The following is a 16412-nucleotide window of genomic DNA, read 5'->3' as shown; positions in this document are numbered from 1 at the left end:
CAAGATTGCAGTTCTGAAAAAACTCAACGAGAGCAAAAAAAACCACAAACTGGCAGAACAAAAAAATGAACATTTTACCAAAAAGATTGAAATTTTAAAACAGAATCAAATAGAATTTCTGGAGATTAAGAACTCAATACAAGAAATGAAGAATGAAAAAGCCAGCTGAGATAATAGACTTGACCAGATGGAGGAAAGAATCAGTGACATCGAAGATAGAAATCTGGAAATGACACAGATGGAAGAAGAGAGAGACTTGAGAGTTCAAAGAAACGAAAGAATTCCACAGGACTTTCTGACTCCAACAGAAAGAGCAACATAAGAATAATGGGCATACTAGAAGGAGAAGAAAGGGAGAAAGGAACAGAATATATTCAAATAGTCGAAGAGAATTTCCCAAACTTGTGCAAAGAACTGGATCCTCGAATCCAAGAAGCAAATAAAACACCTAATTACCTCAGTCCCACCAGGCCTTCTCCAAGGCACACTGTACTGAAACTGTCAACAATTAACGACAAAGGAAGAATCCTCAAGGCAGCCAGGGAGGAGAAGACGTTAACCTACAAAGGAAAGCTCATTAGATTACCATCAGATTTTTCAGCAGAAACTCTAGAGCCAGGAGAGAGTGCAACCAAATATTCAAACTATCGAAAGAGAGAAATTATGAGCCAAGAATAATATATTCAGTAAAGGTATCCTTTGAATATAAAGGAGGAATAAAGACCTTTCCAGACATACAGAAGCCGAGGGAATTTTCTAACACACGACCTGCACTGCAAGAAATATTGAAGGAGGCTATTTAACCTGAAACAAAAAACCAAAAGAAAACCATGAGTAGTATTACAAACAAACAGAGGCAGGAAATGGCTACCCCTATACCAAATAGGACATTATACACTTAAATACATCTTATAGGGTAAAGAGGGAAAAAAAGAAAAAAAACTCTTAAAAAAGAAGAAAAAGACAACTTGCTACAGCAGCTCAGAAATCAATTCAGCATAAATAGGGATAATTTGTGACAACGAAACATAAAAGGGGAGAGCGTAAAGGTCTGAACCAGCACAACGACTGGGAGTCGTTTTAAAGTATGTCACTAGGCCCCACAGGACACCTACTACATAGGCCACTCTATTAAGACCAGGAGACATAGCAGCCCTACTTAATACAGAGAAACAAATTAGGGAGGCAGCCAAAATGAGGAGACAAGACACATATCCCAAATGAAAGAACAGAACAAAGCTCCAGAAAAATAAATAAACAAAATGGAGACAAGCAATCTACCAGACACAGAGTTCAGCACACTCATTATAAGAATGCTCAATGATCTCGGTGAGAATTTCAACAAAGAAACTGGAAACATAAAAATAGAGAAAACATAAAAAAGAACCAGTCAGAAATAAAAAATACAATAACTGAAATAAAGAATATATTAGAGAGAATCAATAGACTAGATGAAGCAGAGGATCGAATTAGTGATTTGGAAGACAAGGAAGCAGAAAATAGCTAATCAGAATAGCAAAAAGAAAAACAATCTAAAAAATGAGGGTAGTTTAAGGGGCCTCTGGAACATCAAGCATACCAACATTTGTATCACGGGGGTACCAGAAGAAGAGACAGAGGAAGGAACTGAAAACCTATTTGAAAAAATAGTGATATGAAACTTCTCTAACTTGGTGAAGGAAATAGACATACAAGTCCAGAAAGCACAGCGACCCAAACAAAATGGACCCAAAGAGGCCCAAACCAAGACACATCATAATTAAAACACCAAAGGTTAAAGATGAAGACAGACTGTTAAAAGCAGCAAGAGAAAGCACTTAGTTACTCACAAGGGAGCTCCCTCCCATCGACTATCAGCTGATTTCTCAACAGAAACTTTGCAGGCCAGAAGCGACTGCCATGAAACATTCAAAGTAATGAAAAGAAAGGACCTACAACCAGGATGACTTTACCCAGCAAAGCTATCATTTAGAATCAAAGGACAAAGAGCTTTAAAGACAACAAGTTAAAGGAGTTCATTAACACCAAACCAGTATTATAAAAAATGTTAGAAGAATTCTATAAGAGGAAGGAAAAAAAAAGGATAAAAAATATGAATAATGGGCAGCCGGATGGCTCAATTGGTTAGAGCATAAGCTCTTAACAATAGGGCTGCCGGTTCGATTCCCACATAGGCCAGTGAGCTGCGCCCTCCACAATTAGACTGAAGACAATGAGCAGCAGCTGAGCTGCAGTAGGAGCAACTGGATGGCTCAACTGGCTAGAGCGTAAGCTGTTAACAACAAGGCTGCCGGTTCAATTCCCACAGGGATGGTGGGCTGCGCCCCCTGCAACAAAAGATTGAAAACGGCAACTGGACTTGGAGCTGAGCTGCGCCCTCCACAACTAGATTGAAGGACAACAACTTGACTTAGAGCTGATGCAGCCTGAAAAACTCACTGTTCTCCAACATTCTCCAATTAAAAATAAATAAATAAATAAATAAATAAATCAGACATCTTTTTAAAAATGTATGAATGATAAAATGGCAATAACTACATACCTATCAATAATAACCTTAAATGTAAATGAATTAAATGCTCCAATCAAAAGACATAGGTGGCTGAATAAGTAAGAAAACACGACCCTTACATATGCTGCCCACAAGAGACTCAATTCAGACTGAAAGACACACGCAGACTGAAAGTAAAGGGATGGAAAAAAATATTCATGAAAATGGAAATGAAAAAAATCTGGGGTAGCAATACTTATACCAGACAAAACAGACTTTAAAACAAAGGCTACAAAAAGAAACAAAGATGGACCCAGGAATCCTATTTCTAGGTATTTATCCAAAGAAACCCAAACAAAGGGACATGTGCTTCCCTATGTTCATTGTAGTATTATTTACCCGGAGACAACCTGGGTGTCCATCAATGGATGAATAGATAAAGAAATAGTGTATATATACAAAGGAATACTACTCAATCATAGAAAACAATAAAATCTTGCCATCTGCAATAACATGGATGGACCTAGAGAGTGTCATGCTGAGTGGAGTAAGGCAGACAGAGAAAGACAGATGCCCTATGACCTCACTTACATGTAGAATCTAAAGCACAAAATAAACAAACAAACAAAACAGAAACAAACTCACAGATACAAAGAATATTTTGATGGTACCAGATGGAAGGGGTAGTTGGGAAGGCAGGTGAAAAGGGAGAAACAATTAAGTAGTACAAATTGGCAGTTACAAAACAGTCATGGCCATGTAAAGAATAGCATAAGGGATACAGTCAATTATATTGTAATAACCATTTAAGGTGTCAGATGGAAACTAGATTTATCGGGGTGATCACTTTGTAAGTTATATAAACGTCTAATCACTGTGTTGTACAACTGAAACTAATATAATATTGTATGTCAACTGCAATTGAAAAATTTAAATTATTAATTTAAAAAAGAAAAAGAAAGAATGCTTCGCTTTCAACAAAACTGACAAATGGCCACAGGTTCCTGGAATAAATCTGTGAAACACAGTGAAAACAACCAAATTAAAGTAGCATTCTTCAATGTTATACACTCTTTAAATTCAAGTAAACACAACATCAAAAAGCTCATCTTAATTTGCAGAAAAATACTGAAGGCAAAGGAAAATTTTTTCTTGGGGAAAATCCTGTTGGAGTCCATTTCTGCAACCTGAAATGGCATAGAAAATGGGTCACGTGGAATGCTATTTTTGTTCTCACAAAAATGGCTCCCTGACTTAAGAGCCTTTTACTTGCTGAGCAAGTTGAAAATGCAGAAAGTAGCACTGATCCAACACACACCTGAATTATGGCCACCCAGAAGACCTAAGGAATGTCACCCTTCTTTCTTCTACAAAATAATTAAACACACAATATTACAACTATGTTCTAGCTATCTAATTTAACTTCTAAGGCAATTATTATAATAGTGTCCCAGTCATGAGAAAATTTCCTAGATTCATGTAACGTTCTGTATCTTAACAGGGGTTTGTATTACACAGGTGTATGCAGCTGTCAAAAATTAGTTAATAGAGTGAGCAATTCCAGAATGGCAAAGTAAGGACCTATGAAAATCTACTCATTGATAAAATCAACAAGACCCCCCAAAAACTGTCAAAATCAACATTTTCAGAACTCTAAAAAAATTAACCAAAGTCTTGCAACAATCCAAGGAGTGTTTATTCAAAACATGGCTGAATCTCGGTAAAAACAGCTTCCTCTGTGATGTTTTAACATGCTCTACCCCATTCCCCTCTTACCAGCTCCACAGAAGTCTTGAAAACCAACAGCCCTGCAATCATGGTGAAAACCAGCAGCTTAGGAGTCATTGGGATAATTTTGAAGTTCTCCAAAAGTCTCTTTACCCTAGAACTGCCACTATTAGGTCTGACAGGAATCTCCACTCACAGGGTTTGTCTTTACTGGACCTAGTTCAAAACTTGCTCACTGTGAACAGCTTTTTCCCTGGGCCAATTGTCAAAAACAATCAGTGGCAATTGTTTATCATCACAGCAAGCTAAAGCAATGAAAACAGTTGAGAGAAAACAAGAATCTGGCCAAAAATTTACATGGAAAATATGGGGAATGAGAGGTCAATAGTGGTTTTTAAAAGCTCCAGCAAATTCATGAGAATCAAGAAGGTCCCACTCATGTGCAGGGTTGTACACATACATGCTCAAAAAAGAACTGAGAAGGCCCTGTTATTCTGGCTGACTACGAGGTTCTGTGCAAGCAAGAAGTTAAGGCTAAGAAAAAGTTGTAAGCTTCCTGCTAGAACACTAAAAACATCATCCTATATGCACACGGAACCCCTTGGCAAAAGCTGGGAGACTTACTGGTTCCAGACATTTAAGGAAATCATTAGCTACACACTAAGCAGAGATTTCAGTGGCAACACAAGTAAAAGAATACAGATTTTACAGAATTAGCTTACGGAAGTCACTACACAAACAACAACAAAAACCAGAAGCAACAACAAGCCTTGTGTTAGGGGGATAAATCTGATTTCCAGAATTGCCACATTATATTATTCAAAATGTCTTGTTCTCAACAAAAAGTTTTGAGCACCACACCAAGAAACATTAAAGTATGGCCAATATACAGGACAAACAGCAGTCAGTAGAAACAGTCCCAGAGAAAGCGCAGGCATTGGAATTAGTAGACAAAGATTTAAATCTGCTACTTTAAATACATTCAATGAACAGATATTATGGTTAATGAAGTATGAGAATAGTGTTTCAACAAAGAGCGAACATCAATATAGAAATTATTTTAAAAGAATCTAATAGATTCTGGAACTGAAAAAGAACAATAAATGAAATGAAAAATTCAGCTAAATGGCTCATGAGCAATTTGAGTTGGCAGAAAGATTAGTGAACTTAAAAAGCAGGTAGACTGATTTATTCAGTCTGAGGATCAAAAAGGAAAAAGAATGAAAAATGAACAGAGCCTCAGAGACTTTGGGGGCATCATCAAGTATATCAGTATATGAATAACATGAGCCACAGAAGGAAAGACAATATTTTAAGGAATAATGGCCAAAAAATTCCCAAATGTGACGAAAACATTAATCTACACATCCAAGAAGTTCAACAAACATGAAATAGGATTAACTGAAAGAGACTGAAACCTAGACACATCAGAATCAAAATTTCAAAATTCAGAAAAAAGACTATCTTGAAAGCAGATAGAGAGAAGTGATTGGTCACATACAAGGCACACTCCATAAGATTAACAATTGATTCTTATCAGAAATCATGGAGCCAGGAAGCAATGAGCTAACATATTTAAGGTGCTGACAGAATAACATTGTCAATCAAGAATTCCTTATCTCGCCTTCAAAAATGAAGGAGAGATTAAGACATTCCCAGATAAATAAAAACTAAGGGACTCTATCATTAGCAGATCTGCCCTAAAGTAGCTATTAAATAGTCTTTTGGACTGAAATGAAAGGACACTAGAAAGTAACTCTGATACAAGAAGAAACAAAGAGTAAAGCAGAGATAAGTGTATATAAATATAAAAAGACTGTATAAATCTAACATTTATAACTTCTATCTGATTTAAAAGATAGCTGCATAAAGCAACAACTATAAAACTGTGTTGACAGGGTTATAATGTATAAAGATGTCATTTACATAAAAATAATACAAAGGAGTGGGAGACAAATGAAGCTATATAAGAGTAAAGTTTTTGTATATTATTATTATTATTTTTTTTTAAAGATTTTATTGGGGAAGGGTAACAGGACTTTATTGGGGAACAGTGTGTACTTCCAGGCCTTTATTACAAGTCAAGTTGTTGTCCTTTCAATCTTAGTTGTGGAGGACGCAGCTCAGCTCCAGGTCCAGTTGCCATTTCTAGTTGCAGGGGGCACAGCCCACCAGCCCTTGTGGGAGTCGAACCAGCAACCTTGTGGTTGAGAAGATGCGCTCCAACCACCTGAGCCATCCGGGAGCCAACCAGGAGCTCAGCGGCATATCAGCTCAAGGTGCCATGTTCAATCTTAGTTGCAGGGGGCGCTGCCCACCATCTCTTGTGGGACTCAAGGAGTTGAAGTGGCAACCTTGTGGTTGAGAGCCCACTGGCCCATGTGGGAATTGAACCGGCAGCCTTCGGAGTTAGGAGCATGGAGCTCTAACCGCCTGAGCCACCAGGCCGGCCCCCAAGTTTTTGTATATTATTGATGTTAAATTCACATTAATCCAAACTGGAATGTTATAAATTAAAATGTTAACTGTAATCCCCAGAAAAACAACTAAAAAAGTAGATTAACAACTATTAAAAGTATATTAATGATTGCCAGGAGTAGGGAGGGAGAGGGACAGTGACTACAAATTTACAGGGTTTCTTTTGGAGTGAGGAAAACATTCTGAAATTAGTGATGATGGTTGCACAACTTTGTGACTATATTCAAAACCATGGAATTGTATACTTTAATATGGTGAATTTTATGGCATATGAATTATATGGCCACAAAAAAATAAATTCAACAAAGACACACTTAAACAAGTATGAGCGTTTCACCATATGTAAATTTTACCTCAAAACAAAAAATATTGAATGCTAGATAATGATATCAATGCTTAAAGCATTAGGAAAAAGTTTACTGTGATTTATTTCAACTGAATCAAAAATTAACATAAACTGAAGGTTAGTGTTATTCATAGAGAAGTGGTAAAGCAACTATCTATAGTAAAAACTAGGTCTGAGTATCTGGGTATTCGCTGTAGAATTTCAACTTTTCTGTACACTTGAAAACGTTCATAAAATGTTGAGGAAAAGAAGAGTGCTTAGGAAACACTCAGATCCAGGTTGTGGATTATTCTATAACTAGCCTGACCTCTAGGGGAAAAAATGACAATTTCATGAAAGACACAAGTGTGGAGCATTACTACAGAACAAAGGAAACCAGAGAGACATGACAAAGGGAGAAAAAATCTAAATATGGACATTATATTAGCTATTTTGAACCAATGATAAATTTCTTGGGTGTGATAATGGTACTATGGTTATTTATGATAACTTCCCTACGAAGGAGATACTGCAACTTACTTTCAAATGATTTAGGAAGAGAAAATGTAAGAGTGTGTTTTATTTTTTTATGTGTGTGTGTGCAGGTAGGTAGATATAGAAGATGACAAATGTGGCAAAACTTTAACTGCTAAATCTAGGTAAAAGCTATATGATTGCTAATAGTGTTCTTTCAACTTATTTGTTGGTTTGAAATTTTTCAAAATATAAAGGGCAGAGAGAAAGGTAGTACCAAGGTGATTCAAAGTTATAAAGGATATTGTCAAATTAAAACTCTCACTTCATCTCCCTCTACATTCCCCTTCATGTACTGTGCTCTAACCACATTGGTCTCCCATCTCTCAAACAAAACAAGCTGCTCACAATTTCAGGGTCTCTCTGATGTTCCCTCTACTTGGAATACTCTTACCCCAGGTCTTCATTTGAATATTTTCTTCTTTCAATCTTCAACTCAAATGTAAATTCAAAGAGGCCACTCACCGTACGTAAATGACATGGCCATCAGGCTCTAACATTACTCAATATGTTCTTTTTTTTTTTTTTGCACTATGGGATATCAAATTTTATTATAAAGTTATAGTATTTAACATGTATATAGCAGTACACGTATATAAGTACCACCTCCTTTTTATCCATTCTTCCATCGATGGACACCCAGGCTGCCTCCACATCTTGGCCATGATAAACAGTGATGCAGTGAACATATGGATGTGTGTGTCCTCTTGAAATAGCATTTGGGTTTCTTCAGATACACAAGAAAGTAGGATTAATGGGTCCATCTTTGTATCTTGCTATAGCATTTGTTTTGAAGTCTATTTTGTCTGGTCTAAGTATTGCTACCCCATCTATTTTTACTTCATTTCGTGTTTCATGAAATATCCTTTTCCATCCCTTTACTTTCAGTCTGTGTTTGTCTTTCAATCTGAATTGAGTCTCTTGTAGGCAGAACATGTAAGGGTCTTGTTTTCTTATCCACTCAGCCACTGTCTTTCGGTTGGAGCATTTAATCCATTTACATTGAAACTAATTATTGATAGATATGTAGTTATTGCCATTTTATTGTTCATATTTTTTATCTCTTTTTCTTTTTCATCTTTTTTTAATTTTTTTTATTTATTTTATTTTATTTTTTTATTAGTTTCAGGTGTACAAGACAACTCAATATGTTCTTAATAGCAATAATCGATAACTGAAATGATTGTGATTTTTGTGTGTGTTTACTTCTGTTTTTCTCTCTACTATGACAGAAGCTAGAGATAGTCAGCTATTTTGTACTTAGGATGTTCATCCTTTTCTTCCACAGCCTGTCTCCTGTGACATCCACTCTTATGTCCAGTAAAAACTAAACTGGAAGCAGTAGAGCAACTGATAATTTGTTCTCAAGGACTAGTAACTACAGGAGTGAGGGAGTACATCTGATGCTAACAGAAACTGGAATGGGTCAAGGGACTACTACTGGACTCGAGCAGTATGAATACATAACTGTAACAACTGATTGTTTACTGATACAACACCTACAAAGCTAGGACCAAAACCAGCAACAGGTTGATTTCTGCCAAAAATTAAACAAAACATTCCCTAACATTTGGATTAAGTTTAAAAGTTTGTATTGTGCTAAAACCTAGAGAAAAATAAGTGTCCCATGAATCCAGTTAAGATTTAACTTTAATAGACTTTACTTCTTTCTACTCTTCCATTTTATTTAACGAACTTTTTTCTGACCTTTTAGATCAATCTACCATCTATTCTCCTTTCCCTTCTGCCTAATATTTCTACCATATCTTTCTCTATTTTATAAATCCTTGAAGTGGTATTACTCATGAAAACAGTGAAAAAGAGTAGTTGTAGAAAAGTCTGAGGCCAAGAATGAGTAGTAATAACTAAAGTGACAGCTTATATTTATTGACTGCTTACCATATGCCAGGCTCTACCCTAAGGATCTTACATATACTCATTCACTTGGTCTTCACAAAACCTTATGAGGTATTATCCCCATTTTACAGATATGTAAACTGAGACAAGTACCTTGTCCAATGTCATACAACTAGAAAGGCCAAATGATTCTGGAGCCTTTGTTCTTCACTATACTGCCTCAAATTTGATGAAATTATGATGGTGATGAAATTTCAGAAATGAGAATGCTAACTACATTAATTTTAACATATTATTGAGATCATTCCTTAAATTTGGGTGACTTTCCTTAACATAGCAAAGAGCAAAACAGGATATGCACAAATACTAACTACTTAATAAGAATGCCAACAGACTCTTCGCAAGTGTTTCCTAAAGTACACAACAGAGCTAAAAATATCAAAACATTTGTGGGTCATTGCACTTACTAGAATTTTTCGGTAGCTATATTCCAAGGACCTAAATCTTTAAATCCCTGATAGCTTCTAGCATATTTTGTTTCCTCTAAGACATTTTCATTAAGGTTATTTTCTACAAGCACATTCTGATACAAAACTTCTGACTAAATTCTATTCCCTAACAGCTGTGAACATTTTGTAACAAAGAAATTGTAACACAGAGACCTGAAAGTAGAGCATAGTGGGCTCAACAGAACTATGTGTGGTTCACCATCTATTTTAAAAGTGGCATCAGGTGATTTCTAAAGCCTATTTTATTTAATTTAATTTTGCCCTCCCAGTTTTTAAGCCATTGTTTCTCAGTTTAGTTGTAGGGTGCAGTTCCCTGGCCCATGCTGGTATTATGAGCCTTGCACTCCAACCAGTTGAGACAGTCGAGGCAGTCAGTCCCAGTCGTTGGCTGGCCGCTCATGGCAGCTTGCAGCAGCTAACAGCTGCTCTCGTCGGCTGTGGGCCGCTCATGATGACTGCTGGCCATTCATGGCTGCCGGCCACCAGCCACTCACGGTAGCACACGTTAGGAGCACCGTGCTCCAACCTCCTGAGCTACCTGGCACCCCCCCTCCCTACCAAAGCCTATTTGAAAACCATTCTACCGCTCTAAAACTTAGTAAGGGGAAAAAGCTCCAAAGTACTCTACATAACAACGTAATTCCTACATAACTCAGGAAATGTAAAAAAATTGTTCAATGGATAGGCACAACATGATTTATGTAGTTTTGACTATTTCTAAACTAAGTATTGATCACAAAAATTCTATAATACAAAATCTAAATAAATATTCTGATAAAATCAAAACCTCCAATGCATCATGTATAACTAAAAAAATATATGAATTCTTATCCTTATTAAAACATCCAGCTGCCCATAAAGAAGTGATTAAGGTTTTCTAACCTTTCAAAGTCACCTTGCCTTGTAAATTTTGACAACCTATACACGGCCCAGTTGTTAAGCTGTTTAGAGGTCATTCCTCTTCCATTATCTATCACTGCAACGGCAGGTTTTCCTTGTGTTTCATCAAAATGCTATGAAATAAAATAAGTTCAAAAAGACAGGAAAAGTAAAATCAATATTAAAAACATGAAAAGTTAAATATAGTAAGTGATTCAGTGGGCTCACTCATACATTCCTGATGGAAGTACAAATACAGCTACCTAAAAGATACTTCAGCTGCATGAATCAAAAAAGCCTTAGAATTCTTCACGTCCTTTAACCCAGAAATTTCATTTCTCAGAATTTAGCTTGAGGAATTAATCACAGATGTGTAACAAGACCTATATGGATGTTTATCATGCCAGTATTGGTTACAATGGCAAAAATACAGAAAAAACCTTAAATGTTCACAACAGTAGGCTGATTAATATTATATTTATAATTTGTATTATATTATAATTTATGTTACAGCCAATAAACGAAACTGCAACGATAGTACATTATATAGTAGAATATTCATGATATAAAAATATTAAAAAAAAAATCACAAAAAAACAAAATGTACACTATGATCACACATGTATTATATACATCTATGCACAGAAAAAAGGGCACATGAAAAAATTTTAACAATGGATGAAAAGATAGCAGATAATTATTTCTACTTTTAGTTTATCTTTTTTTCTAATTTTTCTCCAATGAACTTATACTATTTCTAAAACAGGAAAAGTTAAATTGCTTTATAGCACTATTTTCTTACCAATTTGATCTGTATTCTTCTAATTCCGGTGTTACAAGAAGTAGCAGACAATGAATTGTCAATTAATTCTGCAAGAGCAAATGCTGGAAGAGAACGAGAAAAGATTATGGCTTAAATTTTCCCTCACAAATACTTCATATAAAAGTTCCAAGTAGTAGAAACTCTAAAGTACCTTAAGTCATCACTTCTATTTCTCAAAGAACTAGAATTAAAGTATTATACAGATCCTAATAATGCAATACATAATTAAAGGCATCATCACCAATCACCACAAGCATAAAAAAGCTGTCATCAACCAATATTTGTATAGCATTATACACAATGAGTCAACCAGCCATGATTCCTGGCCTCAAGAAGTTTATAATCTAAAGACAGATATTCAGACATAGGAGACATAAGACCACAACGGTAAAATCAAACAGGACTGTGGTAGGCAATTACATTAAGCAGATGTCAAAAGCAAGCACAAATAGAGATATGAGGCAAATATAAAGCAACTATAAATGTCTATTAAGAGCTAATTTAGATACAGAAATCTTATCAACAACAGCAACTTGTCAAGTGGCAGAACATGTCTTCCGTAACCGACACAGAACTATTGATTTTCTACTACACAACCAACTTGATGTTCCATTTATCACCGGTTCTGCATTGTTCCTAACATTTTCCTTTTTTCAAGGCCACTACTCAAATTATTTTCCATTTTTATTCCCTTAATTAAAAAGGGGAACACACCAAATTTATGTCTCTGACTTCCCCTGAAACTTAACCCAACTAAAGCTATAATTAATCCACAGAGTAGCACTCCAGCAAGCACTTCCTTCCACACTCTGAAGACTTTCAGAATGGTTATGTTTATAAACCAGCTAGAAATCAGACATGTACAAAAGATCTGGCTAAGGGTAGTAACTCTAAAAAACGAAGGGACACTGACGAAAAGGGAGAAAAAAAAAAGTTAAGAGAAATTTGGAAGGAAGAAATGAGTAAATTTTAGTATCTAATTAAAAGAAAAAGAAATCCGAGATGGTCTTGAGTCTTTGCTCCAGAGGACTGGATAAATGGTCATATTTCCCATGAATGGAAAATTTAGAAGGGAAAAAAGAAAAATTCAGTTTTAGGTGCTATGCCCTACCACCATATCAAGTTCAGTGAGATGTTCAATAGGGAATTGGAACATCTCTGAGAGAATAAAGACAGGCAGGGATAAAGATTTTTGCTTCAATGACAATAGTTAAGGCTTGAATCAGTTCACTAAGATAAAAGTGTAAAAAGAAAAGGTCAGCATGACTTGAAGAAATGTCCACCATACTGTCAAGAATAACCAGAATTAACACCGAAGGCAAAGGAAAGAGAGGTAGGGAACGACCTAGGAATGTAAGTCACAAAAATCAAAAGTAATAGTTTATAAATAGTGAGATGCTCTGCTTCTTCGTATAATGATAACAGGAATGAAAACTGATACAACCAATCTGGGAGATAAGTAATCTATATTAAAAGTCTTAGAAATACATATATCTACTGACTTCATGATTGTGCATTTGAAATTTATCCCCAGAGAAAGAATTAAAGATTCACTCAATATGCAAACATTTAAGAAACTACTATTTGCCAGGCATTGTACTATGAACTGAACACAACAGATAAAAGTCCTGGAGTTAACATTCTAGTGGCGAAAAATGGGAAATCAAATATACTCATAATAAATAGTAAATTCTTTAGCATCTTAGAAGGTGGTATATGCTATGCAGAAAAGAAGGGAGAGAGAAAAGAAAGGAGAGAGAAAAGAGATCAAAAACAGTATAAAGGCATAAAGGGAACACAGTTGCATTTTTAAATAGGGTGACCAAAGCAAGTTTTGTTGAGGTAACAGACAAACAAGACTTGAATGAAATAAGGGAATGAGACAAGGACTGAAAGAGCATTCAAGGCAGAGAGCCCTAAGCTAAGTAAAAAGCTGGCAATGTAGTGAACAAGCAAGGAGAAGAGTGGGGAAACAAAGTCAGAGAGGTATTAAGCAGAACTGCGAAGGCCAGTATGTAATTGTAAAGATTTTGGCCTATCCTCTTAAGTGAAATGGGAGCCATGAGTGTTTTCATTAGAAGAATAACACAATTTGACTTCTCACCCCTTAAGTGGACAGGCATGACAAGAGAGATGAATTAAGAGGCCAATATATAATCTAGGTGATACGATGGTTCCTCAAACCTGCTGTTAGCAATGGAAGTAGTGAGAAATGGTCATTTCTAGATAAAGACAGAAGATACTGTCAACAGGATTTTCTGACAGATTTAATGAACTATATGAGACACAGACGAATTAATTTGATTTTTGGCTTAAGAAACTGGAAGGACAGATAATGATCAATTGGGATGGGAAAACTATGTGCAGTACAGGATTCAGAGAACAGGTCAAGGTTACCATCTTAGATATTCTACTGCAGATGCCACGTGTACAGTTGGCTAGACAAAACTGGAATTCAGCAAATAACTCTCGCATCATTTTCAATACTTAACTAAAAATAACCATTTCTCTCCACCTCCATTTGACTCACTGCCATAAAGGTGGTTTTTGGAGCCATGAGTTTGGATGGGATTAACAAGTGAGGAATAGAAAATAAGGGACCAAGGACTAAGCCCTGAGACACTTCAACATTTAAAAAGGTAGGGAGATATGCCAATTATATCCGAATAAATTACTTTAAAAGCTGGAAAAAGAGGGAGACGTCATCAAAATGGCGGGCTTGAGGTGAGCCTCTGTAAAGCTCCCCTAGAATTTACAACTAATCGAACAACAATAACTCCACAAAGAACTGCCTGCATAGCAGACAGGCAAGACGAAGAGTCTCACTACTGAATTCACCTAAAGGTGGGCGAATCGCACGAGTTGAAAAGGGAAGGGAGAAGTGCGGAGACGGAGCCGCACGGGCGCAGGACGCAGACCTAGCTCAGTGCTCAGAGCTTGCTGCATCCCGGAACTACCACAGCTGCGGGAGAGGGAAGAACTCGGACTGCTAGGGCTCCGCTTATGGCCCACAGGGCTGAGAAGGCAGCATATAACACAACTGAACCCAACGCTCAACGCAGAGACCTCGGAGAAAAGACTGAGGGAAGAAGGCTGAAAACGGTGGTTTAAGCCCTCACTGCCGAGTGGAGAACGGAAGCCTTAGGCATTGACTAGCTGCCCCCTCCCTACCCTCCAGAGCTCGTCCCCCACCCACCCGCCCGATGCTAGAAGCGCAACAGTAGCAGTGTCAGATCTAAAGAACAGAATATTTGCTGTTCTGAGAACTTTGGACTGCAGACACAGATTTGCAGCCCAACCCGTTCCGGCAAAGGGGAGGGAGCTGCAGAAATAGGACTGGCTATGGTGGTGGTCACAGCCATTGCTCTGGGCCACCTCTCACACTCACCCGGCCCCGGGCCCCACCTATCTGGGTGGATCACAGCAGGAGTAAACAGAACTGCTGAAACATATGGGCTCTGAATCTGGTGCAAGAAGAGCTTTGGAACTTCAAAAGCTCTCCGCATAACCACACGGACACTGAGCCCAGTGACCCAGATGAACTATTAACAGAGGAGAAGCCCGTCTCCCAGGGAATCACCCCATTGTGTGAGAAGCTGGAAGAGTGCAGAGAAAACATAGCACTACCGTGTGAGAGAGAAAACAAAGGCTGCAGTAGGAGAGAAAAATAAAACATTCTACCAACAAGTACTGGAAAACAAAAGAAAGACCTCTTCCTATCAACCTGTTGCAGAAACCGCTCCTATAGATGTGAGGCAGAGAAATAAAAGTCAGTAATTGCCATTAATAACCACTGCAACAAGACAGGTAAGAAAGAAAGTGAAAAGTTTCCAGAAAAGGAACTTAAAGATATGGAAACATATGACTTAAATGACAGAGAATTCAAGACTGCAGTTCTGAAAAAACTCAACGAGATGAAAGAAAACACAGAAAGGCAGTTGAACGAACTCAGAAACACAATCAAAGAACAACATGAGCATTTTACGACAGTGATTGAAATTTTAAAAAAGAACCAAATGGAATTTCTGGAGATTAAGAACTCAATAGAAGAAATTAAGAAAGAAATAACCAGCTTAGGTAGTAGAGTTGACCAAATGGAGGAAAAAAATCAGTGACATCGAAGATAGAAACCTGGAAATTACACAGATGGAAGCAGAAACAGACTTGAGACTTAAAAGAAATGAAAGAACTCTACAAGAACTTTCTGACTCCATCAGAAGGAGCAATATAAGAATAATGGGCATAGCAGAAGGAGAAGAAAGAGAGAAGGGAACAAAGAATATATTCCAACAAATTGTTGATGAGAACTTCCCAAACTTGTGGACAGAACTGGATCCTCGAATCCAAGAAGCAAATAGAACACCTAATTACCTCAATCCCAATAGGTCCTCTCAAGGCACATTGTATTGAAGCTGTCTAAAATCAATGACAAAGAAAGAAACCTCAAGGCAGCCAGAGGAAAGACGGTAACCTACAAAGGAAAGCCCATTAGATTATCATCAGATATTTCAGCAGAAACTCTACCAGCCAGGAGGGAGTGGAACCAAATATTCAAACTATTGAAAGAAAGAAATTATGAGCCAACAATAATATATCCAGCAAAGATATCCTTTAGATATGAGGGAGGAATAAAGACCTTTCCAGACATACAGAAGCTGAGGGAATTTTCTAATACACGACCTGCACTACAAGAAACACTAAAAGAGGCTATTCGACCACCATCAACAGGGACAATTTGTGGCAACCAAAACATAAAAAGGGGGAGACTAAAGACGTGAACTGGAATAT

The 16412-nt window shown here is 37.0% G+C and overlaps 1 protein-coding gene across 2 annotated transcripts in view; it reads right to left on the bottom strand.

Moving 5' to 3' along the window:
* Positions 1-16412, bottom strand: part of SMCHD1 (structural maintenance of chromosomes flexible hinge domain containing 1) — a gene marked incomplete at its 3' end in the record, with an annotated part of 146327 nt that overhangs the window by 117468 nt on the left and 12447 nt on the right. For both annotated transcript variants that reach the window (XM_081079113.1, XM_081079114.1), the window contains exons 4-5: positions 11604-11686; positions 10805-10935 (exon numbers count right to left, since the gene is read on the bottom strand). In XM_081079113.1, the coding sequence (XP_080935239.1) occupies positions 10805-10935; positions 11604-11686 (214 nt within the window). The remainder of the gene's footprint in view (positions 1-10804; positions 10936-11603; positions 11687-16412) is intronic.

This window comes from Rhinolophus hipposideros, assembly GCF_964194185.1.
Source record: "Rhinolophus hipposideros genome assembly, chromosome: 17".
Taxonomy (NCBI): Eukaryota; Metazoa; Chordata; class Mammalia; order Chiroptera; family Rhinolophidae; genus Rhinolophus; species Rhinolophus hipposideros.
The sequence above is the reverse complement of the archived record's forward strand: the minus strand, read 5'-3'. Positions and strand labels throughout refer to the sequence as shown.